This window comes from Nyctereutes procyonoides, unplaced genomic scaffold (assembly GCF_905146905.1).
Source record: "Nyctereutes procyonoides isolate TBG_1078 unplaced genomic scaffold, NYPRO_anot_genome, whole genome shotgun sequence".
Lineage (NCBI taxonomy): Eukaryota > Metazoa > Chordata > Mammalia > Carnivora > Canidae > Nyctereutes > Nyctereutes procyonoides.
In genome coordinates, this window is record NW_026575040.1 from 2,772,209 (window position 1) to 2,796,101 (window position 23,893).

The 23,893-nt window shown below is 43.9% G+C and overlaps 1 protein-coding gene across 2 annotated transcripts in view; it reads right to left on the bottom strand.

Moving 5' to 3' along the window:
* Window positions 1–23,893, bottom strand: part of ARID3B (AT-rich interaction domain 3B) — a 54,598-nt gene that overhangs the window by 14,635 nt on the left and 16,070 nt on the right. For both annotated transcript variants that reach the window (XM_055320099.1, XM_055320098.1), the window contains exons 3-4: window positions 5,634–5,705; window positions 5,328–5,400 (exon numbers count right to left, since the gene is read on the bottom strand). In XM_055320099.1, the coding sequence (XP_055176074.1) occupies window positions 5,328–5,400; window positions 5,634–5,705 (145 nt within the window). The remainder of the gene's footprint in view (window positions 1–5,327; window positions 5,401–5,633; window positions 5,706–23,893) is intronic.

Here is a 23,893-nt window from a genome sequence, read left to right on the forward strand (position 1 = left end):
CTCCATTTTATCAAATACCAGAAGTATCAATTAAAAATTTGAAGGGGGGGCAGCCCTGGTGGTGCAGCGGTTTAGCGCCGCCTGCAGCCGGGGTGTGATCCTGGAGACCTGGGATTGGGTCCCATGTCGGGCTCCCTGCATGGAGCCTGCTTCTTCCTCTGCCTGTGTCTCTGCCTCTCTCTCTCTCTCTCTGAATAAATAAATCTTTAAAAAAAAAAAAATTGAAGGGGAAGAGGCTGAATTTAATGACAAAAGTGGGCTTTTCAATTTAACCACGCCGTCCAAAAACCAGGATCTCTTCCCATTATTGCAGATAACTGAGTAGATAGAGGGCATTAAATGACTATTTTAAGTGAAAAAAAGAAACAAGCAGTATATCAATAGTAGTTGGAACACCTGGGGGGGCGAAAAAGATCGGGCCTCAAACAAAGGCTAATTGTGAGACAAAGATTTGCATTTTACATTTTCATCTGGGGATAAAATTAGAAAATGAAGCCCCAAAGCCTATTTCATCTGACAAAGACAACATATTTTAGTCTATCAGGAAGACCGTCCACGGCACAGACCATTTACTGCAAGATACAAAGAATATATGAGAAACTGCCTCCACCAAAAGGCAAAGCAATATATGTCATGAACATTTCCTTGCCTGAGATGGATAGATAAGCACACAACAGAAGGAAAAACACTCAAATTGCACTTTGAGGCAGACCAAACCCTTTTCCCACAGTAAATTCTTTGTATATACACATCAAAAACAGATTCAACAATCCATTTGGGAAAACCAAGGTCAGTTTGCAGCCTTGAACAGACCTAGTGGGGGATGGAGGGCAGTTCTCTGGGTGAGGTCTTGACAAAACATGTCCTCTATGTGACTGAGCAGTTCTTTCACCTGGTGTGTCCTGCTCGGGCAGGGAGAGGAGAGTCTTGTTCGTGGGTGCTCTGGGTGGGTGCATGATGGGCCAGGGCTTCCGTCTCCTGTGCCCGCCACCCCCATCTCATCCTGCTTTAACAGATGGCAGCCTCTGTGCTACTGTGAATTGTCACATCTGCCCTTCCCTGAGAGATGGGCCATCTCTTGAGATGAAGACTCCTCTTGCATGAATAGTTCTACATCTGTGTTAACTGCCCTACTGTCAGACCCTACCAGATGCCCTACTGTGGAGACCAGCCAGCATTCTCTGTGAGGCTCAGAAGGCTGAAGGAGAGAGCAGGCCTGCCCACTGCCCGGGCAGGAAGTGATAGAGCTGCTGGCGCTAGGGACCATGTTTCTTGAGCGCAGGAGAGAGAAGGAGCCCTGGCCTGGGTGTTAGGGGACAAGTGTTAAATGGGCTCTGTGGCCTTAGGCAAGTCACTTAACCTGGTGACCTTTGCTTTCTCTACCCCTTAGAGCTGGGGCTGTGGGGAGCAGATCAAAAAATGGGTTGAAAGGGTTCTATAAAGTACACAGGATAGTAAAAATAAGAGCAAAATTATTCTCTTCCTCCTCTTCGATGACCTATTTTTCTCTGTTTCACGGCCTAGGGAACAAGAAAATAAGCTTTTCTTCCTCACTGCTGAAGAATGGAATGGTTTATAATCCTCTGCTTATCAAACTTCCATATCAGTCCCCCTCTGGCCTATCTAGAGATCCTCCTGGAAAATCTATCATGGAATGATCTCTCAGTAACCACCCACAGTCAGTTCAATTAGCCAGATAATTTTATTTACAACAGTTTGGCTTTATTTTTGGTAAGGAAACATGTGTGGATTTTCTACACACACACACACACACACACACACACACACACACACACCTGTGTGTGTATGCAACCAAAGGTTAAGCAAGAAGGAGCATCAGAACTCTGAAATCTAACCAGTCTTTCTAGAGAAACACAGGTGGGGGGGCAGAATCAAAGGCAACTTGTTTACTTCAATTTGGTTTAGGCAAGGGAAGGTGAGAATCACTTGGTCTTGGAGGTCCTTGGTATAGTTTTTACACAACTGTTTTGCGAGAAAATTACTAAAGGGGCTTTTCTTCTCTTTTTGGTCACTGAGGGTGGCTCATTATCTGTTGACAGCAAAAAGACACAATCATGGACATAATACAGAATACAGAACTTGGAAGAAACTTCCAGATTAACTCTAAATGAACCCTCTCATTTTACATATCAGGAACCTGTGGCCTCCAGAGGGAGAAGGGTTTGCTCCAGATCATGGAGATGGGTGGGATGTGACCATGGCTTTGCGCTCAGCCTCCAGGTTCCCGAGGCAGGAGACAGCGAGCCCGATGGGGGAGGGGTCATCAGGGTGCAAGTCACCCTGGTCTGGCCCAGAAACCAAGGTGCCTGGAGCCGAAAGGCCCATCTGTTGTAGTCCATTCACTCAAATGAGTTAACAAGCGAAGGAGACCCCGACCAAAGCAGCGGTCAAAGCAGCGGTAGCAGTCGGGCCCCTCTCCTGGGGACTGCCTGTATCACCTGCAGCTGTGATCACTGGGGAGCCCCATCCCCATCCTCTGTGGTGCAGCCTGCAGTGTCAGAGCTGCCCAGCCCCACCCCTGGCCCAGGCAGGAGTTACCATATGCGTGAAAAGGACAAGCTTCACGTCAGTGAGGCTGGGCTCTGTGCCCCACCACCCTCCTGGCCGCCCCCTCAACTTCCCACTGGCAGATGCGAGTGTCCAGGGAGATCACCGGGAGTTTAAAGGACAACCTCCACTCTGTCTCTGCCTCACTCTCCCCTCTCTCCCCCCAACACAAACTGCTTGCCACAGTGAGCCTCCTGAAGGCCCAGCTCTGGCCATGCTCTCTATGTTCTACGTCCATAGACCAAAGTACTAACGTCTCGGCCAAATAAGGCCTGTCACCGTGTGGTGCCAGCTGACTCAGCCAGGGCATAGACGAGGGTCCTTCCAGCTGTGCCTGGGCCATGGGCACGACCACGCTTCTGCCTCTGCCTGTGTGGGTCCTCCACTCCCATTACCTCCTACCCTGGGGAGGCCTCCCTGGACTCCAGACCAGGACACGGTCCCAGCACCCACTCCTCTGGTACTCAGCCACAGGAGGGGTGCTTGTGATACTGCCCAGGACAGGCGCCTGCTACCCTCGGGTACTGCTACCTGAATGGAGGTAAGAGGAGGATTTCCATAAAAAGTATCTCTGCAAACGAAGTTTTAGATCTTTACCTTCTTTCTCATCCTTTTATAGTAGTGGTTCTCAATGGTGGAGGTGGGGGTGTGGGGATACTTTTGTCCCCCAGGGGACATTTACACTATCTAGAGATATTTTTGGTTATCATGAAGGGGGGGTGCTCCCTACAACAAAGGACTGTCCAGTCCCCAAAGTAAATATGTTGAGGCTGAGAAGCCTTGTATTTGGGTAACTAACAAGTAGCAAAATGGGTTCCTCTGTTTCTCTGGGTGATGCCAGCAAACAGTGAAATACCTAACATAAGTGCTGAGGACAAAAGAAAATTTGTTCAGCCTGAATCACCATGAACTGATATGATCAAAGGGTGTCACTTACTCCTGCTTTGGAGTCACTCAGAAACATACTTGATGGCAGTCTAGCAGTGGCTCCCCGCCCCCCGCCACTGTAGAGTGGCGGGCTTCTCAGCACACACACTGCTTTTTGCTGCCGACTTCCAATTACAGGATGGTTACCTACAGGGGGGCAGCTCAGCCTCCCCGCACAGGGCCTGCTGAGTAAGGGACACCTATAGGACTGTTCCCACAGACAACACTTCTAGAGCACCCCCTTGTCTGGCCCTGTGCTAGCACTGGGAACACAAAGATATGATAAAGTGGCTGTCCTCAAGGAGCTCCTAGTCTAGTGGGGACACAGAGTAGTAAACAAATAATTTCCAATATTGACTCCTGGCTAGGCCAATCTAACTTCCGTTTCCCTTTAAAAAGTCCTTTTGGGGAGGGAGACAATAACATAGAAAATAAAGCAGTGGAGCCACATCGCTGATTAAAATCTATATTGCTATGGCAGCCCCTCTGAGACGAGATCAGCTCCTGGGTTTGCACCAGCTGGGCTTGTGGAGCTTGTAAATAATTAAAAGGTAATTGGAAGGGAGACCAAAGTATTAAGTGGATTTTTCACTCTCAGGGCAACCAGGGAGTTTCATTGCTGCCAGTCACATTATCTTTCAGGATTATATTCTTGTCCTCTACCGACACACACAGCTCCAGATAGCAGTTGGAGGAGTAAACTAATTAGGCTGCTTAGACTGCTTTGAGAGGCCTGGAGATGGGAGGACACTGAGACTCAAAACTTTGTCTTTGTAAGCAAACCAGCAGTAATGGGCAGGCTACTGGGACAGCAATGAGGCTTTAGACGGTAAAGGAAAGGGGGGGGGGAGGAGTTAACACAGAATAGTACCTGCTGGGGGCTGCTGTTATAGCTCAGCCTAAGATAGAGAATTTCATTCCTAGGTCTCAGTAAAGCTGCTGATGCAGAAAACCAAGGGATGCATGATCAGACATAAGCGGGATCCCAGGCAAGAGGCTGGTGGGAATAGCTCTCTCGTGCGGCTTTGTCCTGAGGGTGATGAAGGTGGAGCAACGCAGGTTGCTGAGGACCTTCTCCTAGAAAGGCTGGGTTTCTGGCCATGCTTCCTGAGGGCTGACCTGGCTGGTGAACCCACTGCTGTGACAGGATGTAAAGCCAGGAAGTTAAGTCACTGGGCTCAAGACTCAGTCACGCCAGTGTCCAAAGTGGACACGTCTGGGGAAGTGGGGTGGGAGTGAGAAGGAGAGATGGACAAAGAAGTGGGAAGGCGCAGATGTCCATGTAACCTACAACAATTTAACTGCAAGAATGCCCCAACCAAGCCAGTGGGTGCAAAAATCAAAGAGCCAATGGATAAAAGAGCCTTTCCTTTTCATGGATCCTTTCAGACCCTCTCAACAAATCCTGAGGGACCTCTATTCTTTTATTGGCCTTTGTCAGTCTCTGTAAGACTAGGTACATCAACAGAAAATCCCACATACTAGTTTAGGTGGTGATGTCCAAGGTTGCTAGAAGGCTATAGAGAAAGTATATTTGAATTTGAAATACCTCCACAGAACAGTTAAATAGAAGAGAGCCTCACAAACAAGGCAAGACCAAATTTGGATGCATCACTCCACTCATTTTCTGCCTAGGTCCTCTCTGCCCATTTCAATCTCATTGTCTGCCAATTACTCTGCTAAGGCCAGAACCAGTTGGCAGGAAGCGCCTCTTGTTCTCCTGGGCTAAGATGCTGGCACTCTGCAGTCAGGATGGCTAACAGTGACTTGCACACAGTAGGCACTCAATTAATATTCACCGAGTTGAAAAACTGAGTAGACTGCACACTCACCCCTCTTCTGCATAAAGATGAAGAGGTCATCCAGGAACTCTTTCCTTTCCGGATCACCATCCAGTTCATACAGCTGCAGTCCCGGTCCCCCCAGAAAAAAAAAAAAAACACAATGAAAAATTCCATCTAATGCAGGAAGTCTTACACCAGACATACACAACCATCTCTGTATCTCTCTGTATGACTGCAAATGTGACTCACAGACCACTCCTGCCCTTATTCCTTGGGGCGGGGGTGGGGGGGGATAGATACAACACCCCATGGCAGCACTGCCCCTTTTGTTATCACAGAGGAAACATTACAGACCTTGGCAAAATCTCTAGAGATCTCTCTTCCCCGGCCTCCATCTGCATCATCACTCCAGGTCAAACCACCGTTCTGAAAGGGGAACAAAGCACAGAGTTCAGAAGGGAATAGGACAGAGTGGCAGAGGGCAAGGCAATCATTCAGGGCAAAGATGAAGACCCTCAGCAACTGGGCTATCCTAGCTTAGTCTACCCCCTCTGCCCCTCCAACAGGGACATCTTTTGCTTTCAGTTACGGTTCCAAAGTAAATGGGAGTCAGGTAGAAAAATCACGCCCATTTGTTGGAAGAGGGCAGGTGTTACTTATCCTTGATAATCCTGGAAGAGGAGGACACAAAGGCTCAACTTTCTGAGAAGCTGCTCATCCCTAGCTGATCTTCCAGAAGCCATCACTGTGAGATGTACCACTTTTCTTCAGGTTCTGTATGGTATATGTGTTTGTATGATTTTTACGGAGTGTTTGTATACTATACAGTGTGTTATAAAGACACTGAGCCCAGCTTCCCTCATGACCCTCTAAGTGGAAGGTAAAGGGTAGGAGGGAGCAGGACGCAGGTCCTGAAGTTCTGGCCTCTCGGCCAAGCCCCACTGCTAGAATCCGTTAAGTCTAGTGATATGAGGGCTCTCAGAGCTTGACATTATTCCCAAGGTACAGAGATTGTGCCTCTAGGGTGAAATCCATTTCCATTAGAGAAATAATGAAAACCGAATCCTAACTTGATTGATTAGGTTAAACCAACACCATACAAACAGGAGAAAATGGCAAATATGCCTTTGTTTATGTTCCTGGGATCCGCTTCCTGCCTATATTCAGTTGGGTTAACTCTTACCCCTCAAATTAGCCAACATCTTCTGGGGGAAGCCTTCCCTTCACTCTCAGCCGCACTTAGTACTCTGGAAGCAGTCTCTGTACGTTTCGAGTTTAGAATTTAATGTCTTTTGGAATAATCTATCTTCCTCACCACATTGTCAGCTCCTCAAGAATAAAAGTTTCTCATTCATTTTTGTACTTCCAACATACAGCACACTGCCTGGCACTTAATACACCACAGTGAATGCTTGATGAACTATAATCACTGCTAAAAGTTAGTAATGGGACATTTGAATCACCTCTTCTAAAAATATACCCATGTACTGTACAGAAGAGTCCAAAAGGCCCTTCACTAGTGGGGAATATGAACAGTAGACGTCTACTATTCACTTATGCCACACTGGTCAACGGAGGACCCAGTGGATGGGACTGGATGCACCGAGCCTGTCACTCTCTCACTTCACACACCCTCCCCGCAAGACAGGCACGTGTGCAAGTACTGGGGTGTACGTATGGTTGGGAAGGGACATCTGGAGATGGGGAACAGAGGTTTCTTGGAAGGACATTCTTTGTATTGCAAAGGGGTCGTGTTGTAAAACCTCATCCATAAATACAAAAGCCTGGTCCAATTCCCTTCTTTTCTATCTCCCCCTCTAATCAAGCTTGCCTGAAAGCAAGAGATATTATTCAGTTATATTTTGGGACCATACTTTGCTTCCCCTACTCAAAGAGTGCTCTGAAATGTAGACCTACTTTCTGATAGGAGCAATTTAGCTCACAGCAAAGTAAGTATAACCAAGAAGTGACACTCTGTCAGCTGAAATGAAACAGGCTACACCAAATTGTTTCCCTGCTTATCTCGTAAAAGATGTAAGGAAGTGCTCAGTAAATGCTATCTGACTGTGCACTCATCATCTCCCCAGGCAGACGTTGTTAGAGATCTTCCTATAGCTCTTCAGCTCAGGGAGGCAGGCCAATAATCAAGCAGGAGAAACATTATTTAAAAAAAAAAAAAAAAAGCTAAGATTCACCCCCACATTGTAATTACAGTCAGCAGAAATCTGGTGTCATCTGGTGGCAACTAGCACAATGAATAATCAAGATGAATTATGCCTGTCAGGTCAGCAAAACCAGACAGAGTTACAGTCCCCCTTTCAAAGGATGCAGGAGATTGCCCTAATGCCCAGTGATTTTGTTTGAGCCAGTAATTCCTGCTGGAAAGTCAATTATCCTGGGAGCCCCTATCGGCTGAAAGACATTTAATGGGGGATCATTGCCGCTTCTGTTATGTCAGCTGTTTACTGCGGCAGCTCAATTCCCAGCTCTCTCTAGCTGGAGATCAGAAGCAGATTCTGTTTGCAGGAGGATTCTTTCTCTCTAGGTCACCAGGAGAGATGAAAACACAGGTTTTTGCTAATTACAGTAACTTCCAGGCACTCAGAGCGCTCTCTGAGAAAGGATTTAACACTCAGCTGGGTGGGGAGGACGGAATCCACAACCCCAACCCAGACAGCGCTTCCCACAGCAGGAGAAGAGTGTAAAAACAAGCACACCAGTGCAACCACCGTGTGACTACGTGTGGAAAATAAACACCCAGGTGCGAGGGCTCAGCTCAGGAACAGAGGAGGACGCTTGGGGGGGGGGGGGCGCGGAGGGGGGCGGGGAGGAAGGCAGCTGGGGGCTGTCCTGACCCCTTGGCTTTCTCCAGCTCTGCTCCAAAGAGCATCGGAGCCTGAGCAGACCTTGCACTATGGCCCCCTAAATATCAGAGCCTTAAAACGCTGCTTAGTGACAGGATTTTAGCCAGAAGCAGCCCTAGCTCTGTGACTGCGGGGGATGGACAGACCTGCCAGAACAGGACACCCAACTCTTTGGCAATCCCACTATCTGACCCATTCCACAGATAGGAATTTTAGTGATGATTTAAAGAAAACAAAGGGGAGTTTCCTAGGAGTGGAGGTGTTTTCTTTTGTCCAAGGCAAGGATAGGCCATTACTTAATCTAAAATATTCAGCTGGGGCCGATGGGGGAATTGTCCCCTCTCTTTGTGTTACTCTTTTGTCTTGGGGCAGTTAAACCCCGCTTCACAGGATTTTCTGGCTGAAGTGAGAGTAATTCGTGGACCCTGCCCATCCTTCGCAGTCCAGCTGGAATGCTATTTCCTGCACGAAGCCTCGACACCTTTCTCCTCTGGCTGTCAGCTGCTGGGTCGGCTGCTTGTGTCCCCGCCCCTGTCCCCAGTCTGCCTGTGGCTTGTCAGGATATCCCCAGCTGCCAGCACATAGAAAACACAGACACGTTCACTGAAAGGCAGGGATGGACTCCCCTACGGGGCCTCGAACCCCACAACTCCTCTCTTCTCCCTCCTCGTTAGGGGAAGGACCGACTACAGGTTTCTGCGGCTATTTTAGTGGTTCTTCACTCTCAACTACTGTAACACACAGGCACTAACACACAGGCACTGTAACACGCAGGCACTTCGAGTTTAGGTGCAGGGTTCTTGGCCTATCGCCGGGCTGTGGGTGTGACTGCCGGAAGCCCACTGATGTTTCTCTTGGATGCCAAGTGTGGCCAACTGAGGCTAAGGGTGGGGAGGAAAGTGGGGAGTAGCAGAATGTGGGTGTACGGAACACACGTCCAAAGGGAACCAGCTCAACGGCTTCAAGGGGTCCCCGAGAAAAGCATTTTAGTTGAAGGGCTGCTGCATGCAAGCCTATCAGCCAGGGAACAGACTGCGTGACCAGGAGGGCAGCAGGTAGCAGCACTCAAGAGCCCCGAAATGTGCAGGCGAGTCAACGGGAGTGAGTGGTCACTTAGGGCTATTTACAACCTTTCCAGCCTCTCCTACTTGTGAACTCTCCTATTGGCTTTGATCTCACCAGGAGCTCACAGGAAACTGACAGTTTGTTCCCAAATACCCACCCAAGACTAGCTTTGGCTACTACATTCATGTTCAGCTTCTTTCCCCTGGGGAAGCCACGGTGCTGTGCCTTTAAATTCCTCAAAACTGGCAGTGGAAAGTAACATGGGGAAAGGAGAAAGGGCGGTGCCAGGGACTTAACAGGCATTTTCTCACTGAATAGTGTGATGTACAGGTGGTTTAGAGATGGGAAAACAGTGGCTCAAAAAGCAAGCTACTTAACTGGCCCAGGGTCTCAGAGCTTCCAAGTGGCAGCACCAGCATGTAACAAACCCAGGTCTGGCTCTCTTTGTCATGCCATCCTGCCTCGTGGGTGGAAAGAACAGCAGAAGGTGTTCTCCTGGGACATCAGGAAAGGATAGATGGAGGAGGAAAAGAAGAAAATCCTCTGGCCACAGAATGCCTACAGTGCCAAGTCATGGCCCTCTCAAAGGGAGATTCTTATATTCCCTGAGTCATCTCATCGGTTACATCTGGGAATTACAGCCAACCAGGAAGCCAGCTTTCTCATACATCAAGGGCCTGGGAAACTTAACTAGGAAACTGGTGGGTACTGGAATATGAATTGCTAACCTTTCAACACTACCTGCAAAACAAAACATCCAGGGTAAGATGGGCCCCTGTCTTCCCCCAGTGGCCAGGGGATCAAGGGAAAGAGAAAGAGTGACAAAGCAGGTTATGTCTCTGGGAGGACCAGTGGAATATGGCACCTAGTGCTGTGACTCGCCTTCAAAAAACAATGAGTCAAAGTCTAACCTGACTGCTCCTCAAAATTAAAACAGTACTTCCTCAACACCTCAACCCTGGAAGATCAAGAAGACAGCAGGAAAATGTATTCACTCTTTGAAAATTTAAAGGTTGCCTTGCAGAAGAAGAGTGATGGTATTTTTTCCTTTCCCTTTTTTCTGTACAGAACTAGAGTCACTGTGCAGAAGTTGTCAGGAGGACAATTTCAGGTGGAAAGAAGGACGTCTCTAACAATCAGTACTGGCCAGGAATGGAGGGGGCCTTCTCAAGAGGTGGACAGCTTCCTACCCCTGGATGGCCATCTCTCTGGGACGTCATGCCGTGGAATCCAACAGGAGACAAGGTTGCATGAGAGGGCCTCTAGAGGCCCTTTCTGTCCTGAGAAGCACAGACTCTATGACAAATTCATTCAACACTGATTTCCTGAGAACCCACCCAGGTAGAGCCTTGTGCAAGCTGCTGAGAACACTCCTACCCCGCAAAAAGTGATTCTCAGCACTGGGAGTTTTACTGTGTAGTTGGAAAAACAAGCTGGACACACACAGCATTTAATAGAGCAAGTCAAGGTACCAATACACAAAGTGCCCAGGAGGTGGAAGAAAGGAGGGCAGCTCAGAGGTAGAGATAAAACTGGCCTGGAAGAATGGGTTGAGGGGAGATTTACAGTGTAAATGAGCATGGAGTGGGGGGATAAATAGGGCGTGTTTTGGCAGGGAGGATGCGAGTCTGAATAGCTGAGGTGGAAACAGGCTGTGAGATGCCTTGAATACCAGGAGGAAATTTAAACTCTGAACTGTGAACAAGAGGGAAGCAGTGAATGTTTTCTGAACGGAAAAACAAATGATTAAACCAGTGTTTTAGATGATTTTAATGACCCACTTTTGTTGAAGAAAATATAACATAAATAAGTAAATATATGTAGATACCTAATTAGATTGAGATGGGGAATTTTTCACTTTTCAGTTTTTCATTATATTCATTTACATACAAACATTTGAGCACTTAGGATATACTAGCTACTGTGAAGGGTTCTGAGGGAAAAAGAACAAGACAGTTAAGGACCTCTGATCTTGTGGAGCTTAATGGAAAGAGAGACAATTAAAAAAACAATTGCTTATTTTTTTCTAGATTAACTTTGAATCATCTGTCAAGATCTATGACTTGCAAAAAAAAAAAAAAATCTATGACTTGCTCTCCTGCTTCTCCCTCGCCCCCAAAGAAAATCTGGATTGCACTGAAATTCTAGAATAATTTAGTGAACTAACACCTTCATAATAGGTAATCTTTCAAGTAAGGGAGCAGTATTACTCTTCATTTAACAAAATACACTTTGAATGGCCCTCAGTAATGATCTGCAGTATTAACATACTTTGTAAAATGCACAGAAGACCAGAGAGAGAAAGCCATCATTGGGGCTGGCTGGCTATGCAGGAGCCCATGCAGAATCCAGGATGGGGCAGCAGGACCAGAGAGATGACTGGATCTGGACTAAGGGGATGAAAGAGAAAGAGGATGAATGTGAATCTATCTTATCCTGTGAAAGGTATGTTCTGATGGAAATGGAGAGATGCTGAGCAAGGAATCAAGCAGGGAGCCTTTGAGCACTAATGAAAATAGACCACTGTCTCCGGTGGATGGGGTGTGTGTGTGTAAGAGAGAGAGAGAGAGAAAGAGAGAGAGAGAGACAGAGACAGACAGAAAGTGACAGAGAGAATATCCCACAACTCTGGAAGAAGCCAAGTTATGGAGGCTGGCAGTGGCAAGAGCCAAGCTTCTGGTGAGGAGAAAGGGAGAAATTCAACCAGTGTTTCCTGACCCAAGAAGGCTACCCTTGGGCCTTTTTTTAACTAGGATTTTGGAAAAGAAAAAGAAAAAAAAAAGCCCAACCAGACCACGCCTCCAAGATCTTAGGAGCCAGCACTGCATTCCTTAGAGCTGTACCTCCCCAGAGACAGGAGCGCCTGACTTTAAAAGCAATTAAGTATCTAGGCTATTTTAGGATTACTCCTTGACCACCTGGAATATCTTATTAAAGCACAGCTCAGATGTCCAAAGCAATTTTAGTTCCCATTCCTCACTCCTCCCCAAGGCAAGAGTTAACCCTTTCCTGCAGATTGAAAGCATAGCGGCTAAGCTTCCAACTCTTCACTTGGGCTCCCCATATTCTGGAACCTCTAAGAAAATGTCCTTTAGAATACCATTACACATACTGACAACCTTTATAGAGATCCTTGAATGTTCCCTGAAGACACAGAACAGTAATGATTCCTTTCTGTCTACTCTCTAAAATCTAATAGATTGTGAATCCCAAGGTCAAGGATCTGGGCAAATTCTTGGGGCCTGAATCTCAAAGCAGTTATCAGCAAAAGAGCTAGACTTCAAAGGGGCTGATCTCAAACTCATGAATACTATTTAATTGCTCTGAAATATAAAATGTAAACAAAGTATTTGGGCTGAATATTGCTGCTGTTACTATTGTTATTTTTTAAATAAGCAACCCATAAACTACCTTCTCTTTGGTTAGACCTTAACTCTACTGCAGGTATCACCTATACTAGACTGTGACTGCTCTACTGCTGGCCAGGCTGATGAGGTTGTGATGTTAAAAATCCAATTCCCAGCGAAGCCTGGGTGGCTCAGCAGTTAAGGGTCTGCCTTCGACTTAGGGCATGATCCATGGTCCGGGTATCGAGTCCCACATTGGGCTCCCTGCAAGGGCCCTACCTCTCCCTCTATGTCTCTGCCTCTCTCTGTGTGTCTCTCATGAATAAATAAATGAAATCTTAAAAAAAAAAAAAAGTCCAATTGTCAGATTTTAGTAGGAAGAAAAGAAAAACACCTTTGCCCTCCCACCACTTTTAACTGATTCCAGGAGGTAATGGGACATGCACAACAGGGTAATGGGCAGGATTATAGGAGAATCCTAAGAGGCGGCTGAAGCCCCAGGAAGTAAAACAGATATTGTTATAAGCAACGCTGTTGGACTACAAAACCCTCTCCTGATAAGATCAGGATTACTGCTCTTAGCTAAATCTCTCAGGCCTTGGAAGCACTAGAGTTATAATTATCAGATGCACACCTTCCGCTGTCAGGTAACTTTAGCAGGAACCAGAAAGTGCCTCTCCACCTCTTACTAGCAGCAAAAATCAATTCAAACTCGGTGGCTTGGAAAAAGAGCTAAGGGACACTTTTCTGATTAAGCAGTAGAAAGGAGGAAGAGCGGGGGAGGGGAGAGGACAGCAGTCCTACTTTCCCATCTAGGCACACATTCCCTCCAGGCCCTACCCAAGAAGATGTCCAGAAATGGGGTATTTCTAAAAAGGGAGGAAGAAAAACTAAAGGGCAGTGTTGGTGATGAGGATACGCTCTGCAAAAGAGTGAACCAGCCCAGCCAAGTCTAAGTCTGAGCCACAGAGCAGACCCACCCTGCTGAGCAAAGAGCCCAACACGGGGTTCCATCCCAGGACCCTGAGATCATGACCTGAGCCGAAACCAAGAGTAAGCAGGACACTTAACCAACTGTGCCACCCAGGTGCCCCAGAAATAGATTTACAAAAAAAGATTTTTTTTTTAACTCATCTCTACACCCAACGTGGGGCTCAATTCAGAACTCAGAGATCAAGAGTCCATCCATGCTTCATCGACTGAGCCAGCCTGGCACCCCCAAGCTACAGATTATAAGAAGAATACGTTTTTTAAAAATGCTATTATGAATTATTTTATAAAGTAAAGCAAAACAAAACAAAACAAAACAAAAAAACCCTCCTTTCATTTCAAGTCTGGTATATTACAGAGTGGGTTTCCTCATGCAGAAAACAGTTGCACTTTGGGTTTAAAAGTCAGCCCCTGGGATGACTGGGTGGCTCAGTGGTTGAGCGTCTGCCTTTGGCTCAGGGCATGATCCCAGGATCTGGGATTGAGTCCCACATTGGGCTCCTTGCATGGAGCCTGCTTCTCCCTCTGCCTAGGTCTGTCTGTCTCTCTTTCTCTGTGTCTCACATGAATAAATAAAAATAAATAAATAAAATCATTAAAAAAAAAAAAGGTCAGCCCCTGTTACAATTCTGAGAACTTCTCCTAAGGCTTCTCCCAACCCCCACTCCCCCAACCTGATCCCACAGGTGGCACCACAGTGTGCGTGTCCAGTGTCCCCTGCCCTATGCTGCCTGCCACCTCTCCCAGGCTGTGGTCCCTCATACACAGTGACTTACAGTTCTATAAGGCCAATGTGCCAGCACAGGGTCTGGCAGATGGCAGGGGCTCAAGTGGACATCAGTATCTGAAGCACAAGCTATGGGCGTATACTCAGGAGGATCACCGCAGGCTAAGTAACGAACTAGGGGGAAAGCAAACCCTTATAAGAAGGTGGGCTTCTGGGACCACCTGGTGGCTCAGGGGTTCAGAGCCTCCCTTTGGCCCAGGGTGTGATCCTGGAGTCCTGGGATGGAGTCCCACATCGGGCTCCCTGCATGGAGCCTGCTTCTCCCTTTGCCTGTGTTTCTGCTTCTCTCTCTGTGTGCTCTCATGAATAAATAAATAAAATCTTTAAAAACAACAACAAATAAGGTGGGCTTTAAGTTCCAAAAACATAATTCTATAAAAGGGACTTTGAAGGAAACATAAAACCATTTCCTAAAGACAGCAGTTTAATTTTTTTTAACAAGATTTTATTTATTTGAGACAGAGCGAGCAAGTGAGTACGAGCTAGGGGGAGGAGCAGAGGGAGATGGAACAGTAGACTGCCAGGCCCTGTTCCAGTATTTTAAGTGTATTAAACACTTAAACTTCAGCACAATTCTGAGGAGTACTATTATTACCTCCATTTTTCAGACAAGAAAACCAAGGCACAAGGAACGCATGAGGAAACATCTGGCAAAAAGGTACAAAACAACTGAACAGAGGAGTCTGAGAATCAAATGCAGGCAGCGCCTTTTCAAGCCCCTGCTTGTAACTGCTTTACTGTCCCAGTCTCCTACTGATCTTGTAACTCTGTCCTATGAATCTACCTTAAGGAAATGACTAGAAATACAGTACAGTTTTTTTTAATTTAAGATTTTATTTAAAAAAAAATAAAAATATTTTATTTATTTATTCATGAGAGACACACAGAGGCAGAGACCTAGGCAGAGGGAGAGGCAGGCTCCACGCAGGGAGCTCGACGTGGGACTCGATCCCAGGACTCCAGGATCATGCCCTGGGCCGAAGGCGGCGCTAAACCACTGAGCCACCCAGGAGTCCTCACTTTTATTTATTTATTTATTTTTAAAGATTTATTCATTTATTTGTTTATGATAGACAGAGAGAGAGAGAGAGAGAGAGGCAGAGACAAAGGAGGAGGGAGAAGCAGGCTCCATGCCGGGAGCCTGACGTGGGACTCGATCCCGGGACTCCAGGATCACACCCTGGGCCAAAGGCAGGCGCGCTAAACCGCTGAGCCACCCAGGGATCCCCCTCACTTTTATTTATAATAGCAAAAAATCAGAAACAGTCCAGATGTCTGACATTAAGGCAACAGACAACACATGACGGTGCCACCTCTGTGACAGAACACTGCTTAGCCAATCAAAGGTAGCCTTGCTTTTATAAAACATTTGATCTCTATTTTGTATCCTTTCCAGATGTAATGAAGATCTATATACAAAAAAAAATCATAAAATAATAATAATATATACACTTGGGGTGCCTGGGGGGCTCAGTTAGTTGAGTGTCTACCTTTGGCTTGAGTCACGATCTCGGGATCTTGGAATGGAGCTGTGAGTTGGGCGCTCTGCTCAGTGGGGAGTCTGCATCTCCCTCTGTGAATGCTCGCTCTCTCTCTCTCTCTCTCAGATAAATGAATGACATCTTTAAAAAAATACACACACACACACACACACACACACACACACACACACACATTCATAATCCTGGGGAGAGGAGGGCCTTTTAAAATATGAGAGAAACCATGAAGGGAAATATCAACTGATTTAGCTACATCAAAATGTCAACTCCTACTTGATGAAAGGATTACAAGATGAAGGACCAGCAAATGTGAAAAATACTTGCAACATAAAGACAAGGGCCTATGCACAAGAGTTATTACAGCTCAATAAAACAAAGGTAACCAAATAGAAAAATAGGTAAAGGTAAAAAAACACAAACCAAAACTCATGGAATGTAGCAGAAGCAGGACTGAAAGGGAAATTTATAGCAATAAACGCCTACATTAAAAAAGATATCAAACAACCTAACTCTACATATCAAAGAACTAGAAAAAGAACAAACTAAGCCCAAAGTTAGCTGAAGGAAGGAAGTAATCAAGATTGGAGCAGAAATAAACAAAACAGGCACTAGAAAAACAACAGAAAAACATCAACAAAACTAACAGTTGTTTTTCTGAAAAGGTAACAAAATTGTCAAACCTTGAGCTAAACTAAAAATTCTTAGAAACTTACCACCTACCAAGATGAAATTATGAAGAAATAGGAAACCTGAACAGACTTATAATTAGCAAGAAGACTGAATCAGAATCCAAACCTACTAACAAAGAAAAGGCCGGAATCAGATGGTTTCACAAGTAAATTCTACCAAACATTTAAAAAAGAATTAACATCCAATCCTTCCCAAACTCTTCTAAATTCTGTTTATGAGCTCAGCATTACCCTGATAACAAAGCCAGAGAAAGACACCACAAGGAAACTACCTGATAAATACCGATGCAAAATCCTTCATAAAACACTGCACACCACAATCAACAGCACATTAAAAGGATCATATACCGTGATTGAATGGGATTGATGCCCTGGGATGCAAGGATGATTCAACACACAAAAAATTAATCAAGGGGATATACCACATTAACAGATGGAAGGATGAAAAATCACACGATTATCTCAATAGATGCAAAAAAAATTTTGACAAAATTTAACATCCTTTCATGACAAAGATACTCAATAAACTTAGGAACAGAAATAAATTACTTCAACATTTTAAAGGCTGTGAATGAAAAGCCCACAGCTAACACCATACTCAATGGTGAAAAACTAAAAGCTTTTCTTCTAAGGTCAGGAACAAGGCAAGGATGCCTATTCCTACCATTTCTATTCAACATAGTACTAGAAGTCCTAGCTGGAACAATTAGGCAAGAAAAAGAAATAAAAAGCATCCATACTGGAAAGGAAGAAATAAAATTATCTCTGTTTGCAGATGACATGATTTCCTAGGTAGAAAACTAAAGATTCCACATACCAAAAAAACCCATTAGAACTAAAAAGTGAGGGCAGCCCGGGTGGCTCAGCGGTTTAGCGCCGCCTTCAGCCCAGGGCATGGTCCTGGAGACCCGGGATCGAGTCCCACACATCAGGCTCCCTGCATGGAGCCTGCTTCTTCTCCCTCTGCCTGTGTCTCGGCCTCTCTCTCTCTCTGTCTCTCATGAATAAACAAATAAAATATTAAAAAAAAAAAAAAAGAACTAAAAAGTGAGGGATCCCTGGGTGGCTCAGTGGTTTGGCGCCTGCCTTCAGCCCAGGGCATGATCCTGGAGACCCGGGATCAAGTCCCACATTGGGCTCCCTCCATGGAGCCTGCTTCTCCTTCTGCCTGTGTCTCTGCCTCTCTCTCTCTCTGTCTCTTATGAATAAATAAATAAAATCTTTAAAAAAAAAAAACAACTAAAAAGTGAATTCTGGGAAGTTTCAGGATACAAAATCACACAAAAATCAGTTGTGTCTCTCTACACTGACAACGAACAACCCAAGAAGGAAATTAAGAAAACAATTCCATATTCAACAGCATCAAACAGAATAAAATACTTAGGAATAAACCTAACTAGGAAGGTGAAAGACTTGTGCACTACAAAATACTGCTGAAAAAATTAAAAAAGATACAGAAAAATGGAAAGACATTCCATGGTCATGGATGGGAAGACCTAATATTAGAATATCCATACTACCCAAGGAGATCTATAGGTTCAATCAACCCTCACCAAAAGCCCAGTGGCATTTAAAAAATAGAAATAGAAAAAACAATTCTAGAATTCATATGGAACCACAAAGGACCCCAAATAGCTGAATCAATCTTTTTTTTTTTTTTTTAAGATTTTATTTATTTATCAGAGAGAGAGAGACAGACAGACAGAGGAAGACGCAGGCTCCATGCAGGGAGCCTGACGTGGGACTCGATCCCTGGTCTCCAGGATCATGCCCCGGGCTGAAGGCAGCGCTAAACCGCTAAGCCACCAGGGCTGCCCAGTTGAATCAATCTTGAGAAAGAACAAAGCTGAGGCCTCATACTTCCTAATTTCAAAACATATCTCAAAACTACAGTGATCAAAATAGCGTATCTGGCATAATGACAGATATTACAGACCAACAGAACAGAATGCAGAGTCCAGAAATAAACCTGCATATGTATGGTCAATTGATCTTTGAAGGATATCAAGAATGCACAATGGGGAAAGGATAGTCTCTTCAACAAAAGGTGTCAGGAAAACTGAATATCCACATGCATAGAATGAAAATGGACCCTTAGGGCAGCCCCGGTGGCGCAGCGGTTTAGTGCTGCCTGCAGCCCGGGGCGTGATCCTGGGGACCCGGGATCGAGTCCCGCGTCGGGCTCCCTGCATGGTGCCTGCTTCTCCTTCTGCCTGTGTCTCTGCCTCTCTCTCTAGCTGTGTCTCTATGAATAAATAAATAAAAAAAATCTTAAAAAAAAAAAAAGAAAATGGACCCTTAGCTCATACCATACATAAAAGACTTAAATATAATACCTGAAACTACAAACTTCGTGGAAGAAAATATAGAATGAAAGCTGCATAACACAGGTCTTGGCAATGATTTCTTGGATAAGACACAGGCAACAAGAGCAAAAATAGACAAATGGGACTACAACAAAATAAAAAGCTTTTGCACAGCCAAGCAAACAATCAACAGAGCAAGAGGCAACATACAGAATGGAAGAAAATATTTGGGTGTCTGGGTGGCTCAGTGGTTGAGCCTTTGGCTCAGGTCATGATCCTGGGGTCCTGGGATCGGGTCCCATATAGGGCTCCCCGCAGGGAGCCTGTTTCTCTCTCTGCCTATGTTTCTGCCTTTCTCTGTATGTCTCTCATGAATAAAATCCTTTAAAAAAATTCAAAATTAAAGAAAAAAGGGAAGAAAACATTTGCAAATCATCTATCTGATAAGGGGTCAATATCCAAAAGATGTAAGAAACTCCTACAGGGGTGCCTGAGTGGCTCAGTCAGCTAAGCATCCAACTCTTGATTTGGGTTCAGGTCATGATCTCCGGGTCATGAGATAGAGCCCTGTGTTGGGCTCCACAGTGAGCAGGTAGTCTGTTTCTCTCTCTCTTCCTTGCCCCCTGCACTATCCCCCAAATAAATAAATAAACTTTACAAAAGAAAAAAGAAAAAGAAGAAGAAGAACCTCCTACAACTTATGGCAAAAAATACCTCCCAAATAACCCAATGACAAAGGGAGTAAATACTTGAACAGACACTTCTCCAAAGAAGACATCCAGATGGCCAACAGACACATGAAAAGATGTAACAACGCTAATCATTAGGAAAATGCAAATCAAAGCCAATGAGATGTCACTCACATCTGTTAGGATGGCCATTGTAAAAACAAACAGAAAATAACGTATTGGAGAAGATGTGGAGAAACTAGAATCTTTGTGCACTGTTAGTGGGAATGTAAAATGGTACAGCCAATCTGGAGAACAGTATAAAGGTTTCTGAAAAAATAAAAAACAGAACTACCATATGATATAGCAATCCCAGTTCTGGATTATTTATCCAAAAGAATCAGAATTGGGGAGGAGGGTGGAGGATTCAGGAGATTAGGTGATGGACACTAAGGAGGGCATTTGATGAGCACTGGGTGTTATACTGTATGTTAGCAAATTGAATTTAAATTAAAAATAAGTAAATACATAAATAAATAATTTGATCATCAAACAACAACAAAAGAATCAAGATCTTAAAGAAATACCTGCACTCTAATGCTCATTGCAGCAGGGTTCATAATAATCAAAATATGAAATCAACCTAGTGTTCATCGATGGATGAATGAATAATGAAAATGTGGCATACCAGAAATAAACCCATGCTTATATGGTCAATTAACCTATAACAAAGGAGGCAAGAAATGAGTACACAATGAGGAAAAGACAATCTCTTCAATAAATGGCACTGGGAAAATTGGACACAGCTACATGGAAAAGAATGAAACTGAACCACTTTCTCACACCAGACACAAAAATAAACTCAAAATGGGTCAAAGACCTGGGATCCCTGGGTGGCGCAGCGGTTTAGCGCCTGCCTTTGGCCCAGGGCGCGATCCTGGGGACCTGGGATCGAATCCCACGTCGGGCTCCCGGTGTATGGAGCCTGCTTCTCCCTCTGCCTGTGTCTCTGCCTCTCTCTCTCTCACTGTGTGCCTATCATAAATAAATAAAACAAAAAAAATTTAAAAAAAAAAAAATGGGTCAAAGACCTAAGTATGAGACCTCCAAACATAAAAATCCTAGAAGAAAACACAGGTTGTAATTTCTTTCACATTGGCCTTAGCAGCATTTTCCTAGATTTGTCTCAAGAGGCAAGGGAAACAAAAGCAAAAATAAACTACTGAGACTATGTCAAAATAAAAACTTTTGCACAGCAAAGGAAACCATCAACAAAAAGCCACCTACTGAATGGGAGAAGATATCTGCAAATGATATAGTCAAAAGGAATATCCATAATATATAAAGAACTTATACAATTCAACACCAGAAAAAACCAAATAGTCTGGATTTAAAAATGGGCAGAGGACCTGAACAGATACTTTCCTAGAGACATACAAATGGCTAATAGACACATGAAAAGATGCTCAACATCACTAATCATCAGGGAAATACAAATCAAAATCACAATGAGATACCATCTTACACCTGTTAAAATGGCTAGAATCAAAAAGACAAGGGGTGCCTGGCTTGCTCAGCCACTGGAGCATGTGACTCTTGATCTCAGGTTGTGAGTTTGAGCTCCATATTGGGTGTGGAGATTACCTAAAAATAAAAATCTTAAGAAAAAAAAAAAAGACAAGAATAACAAGTATCGGTGAGAAAGTGAAGAAAAATAATCCTGGTGCACTCTTTGTGGGAATGTTAACCGGTATAGCCACATTAGTAAGGAGGTTCCTCAAAAATTAAAGATGGAAATATCGTATCATCTAGTAATTCCACTACTGGGTGTTTACCCAAAGAAAATGAAAACACTTAATTAAAAAAGATATGTGCATTCTTATGTTTACTGCAGCAGTATTCATTATTTACAAAAGCCAAGATATGGAAGCAACTGAAGTATCCATTGATAGAAGGATCCATTGATAGAAGAATGGATAAAGATGATGTGGCATATATACATATCACATTCACACACATATACACATACGTGTCACCATTATTCAGCCATAAAAAAGAGTAAGATCTTGCTACAACATGGCAGCAACATAGATGGGCCTAAAGGGTATGATGCTAACCGAAATAAGTCAAACAGAGAAAGACAAGAACCATATGATTTTACTTACCTGTAGAATCTAAAAAACAAATGAGTAAACAAAGAAAAAGCAGAAACAGACCCAGAAACACAAAGAACTGATGGTTGTCAGAGGGCAAGGAGATAGGAAGATGGGCAAAATGAGTGAAGGGGAGTGGGATGAATAAGCCATGAGGATAAAAGGTACAGTATAGAGAACCCAGTCAGTGATATTATAACAGTATTGCATGGTGACAGGTGGTAGCTACACTTGTGGTGAGCACAGCAGAAAGTAGAGACCTGAGCAATCACTATGTTGTACACCTGCAACTAATGTGTGTCAACTCTATTCAGTTGCAGAATAAGACTGAGTCATTAAAAAGAAGAAAATCCTGCAGGATGTGGTAACATAGATGAACCTGGAGAGCGTTATGCTAAATAATGAAAATATTTCAATTAAAAGTTAAATAAATGAAAGTGAATAAGCTAGTCATATAAGGACAGAAACTTCAGGAATACACTTACATACGATATCTAAAGTAGTCAAACTCATCAAGTAGAAAGGAGAATGGTGGTCACTAGGGGCTGATGGGGTAGGAACATGGGGAGTAAGTTTCCATTATGTAAGATGAAAAAGTTCTAGAGATCTGTACAACACTGTTTATAGTTAATAGGTACTGTACACTTAAAATTTTGTTAGGAGGGTAATCTCATGTGTTTTTACAATTAAAAAAAGAAAGAAAAATGGACAAAGGCCACAAGCAAGATAAGGCAAGAATAAATACAAAAGGCAAACAGGAAAAGAACAATATACATGTATCTATCCTCTAATACAACAAAATCTCCAGGATAATCTCACCTACCACAGAAATGCAGACACTAAGGCATAGGGTTATACAGCATCTACAAAGGTAGTTTAATTTATACTAAATGCATACACATAACACACACACTCTTTTCTAACACATTCTGTAACTACACAGTTAAGTAGGTAAATATACAGAAGCAGCCCTAAAAGCTGATTCATGCCAACTGCAGTCTCCTGTGGGATGGGATGAGGTGAGGTGGAAGGGAGCAGGGAAAGCAACAGAACACTGTGTGTGTGTATGTATATATATATATATATATATATATATATATTTTTTTTTTTTTTTTTTAAGTATTTATTAATGAGAAACACACAGAGAGAGACAGAGATGTAGGCAGAAGGACAAGCAGGCTCCCTGTAGGGAACCTGATGTGGAACTCGATCCCAAGACTCTGGGATCATGACCTGAGCCAAAGGCAGACACTCAACCACTGAGCCATCCAGATGTCCTGAACACTTTTCCTTCCTTCCTTCCTTCCTTCCTTCCTTCCTTCCTTCCTTCCTTCCTTCCTTTCTTTTCTTTTTCTTTCTTTCTTTCTTTCTTTCTTTCTTTCTTTCTTTCTTTCTTTCTTTTCCTTCTTTTCTTTTTTCTTTCTTTCTCTTTCTTTTTTCTTTCTTTCTTTCCTTTCTTTCTCTATCTTTCTTTTTTAAAGATTTATTTATTTATTTATTCATGAGAAACACACACACAGAGAGAGAGGCAGAGACACAGGCAGAGGGAGAGGCAGGCTCCATACAATGAGCCTGATGTGGGACTTGATCCCAGGTCTCCAGGATCACACCCTGGGCTGCAGGCGGCGCTAAACCACTGCGCCACCAGGGCTGCCCTATTTTTTTAAACTATAAATTTTTATTCTGCATTTTCCTATGTGGTTTTAATTATCCTGAGTGTCTATCCATACTACTTGTATAATTCCGAGATAAACGCTTATAAAATAATAAATCATTATGAACACACGTGGAAAGACAGCCATAACACCAAGTGAAAGAGTACCTTGTAGAATAATGTGCAGCATTCCTATTTTTGTTAAAAACAAGCAAATGTATTTGTTTTTGTTTTTGTTTTTTAAGTGAAGGATCACCCCTCCAAGGCTATTTTTTTTAAGATTTTTAAATTATATTTATTCATGAGAGACACATAGAGAGAGACAGAGGTAGAGACACAGGTAAAGGGAGAAGCAGGCTCCAAGCAGGGGGAGCCCAATGTGGGACTCGATCCTGGGTCTCCAGGATCATGCCCTGGGCCGAAGGTGACACTAAACTGCTGAGCCACCCGGGCTGCCCAAGCAAATGTATTTGTAAAGAGAAAACAGTTCTGAAAAAATACATAGCATCAAACTGTTCAGAATGACCAATCAAAAGTCAGGTTTTTACTTTATACATTTCTATATTTCTAAAATTAACTGAGTTAATATAAC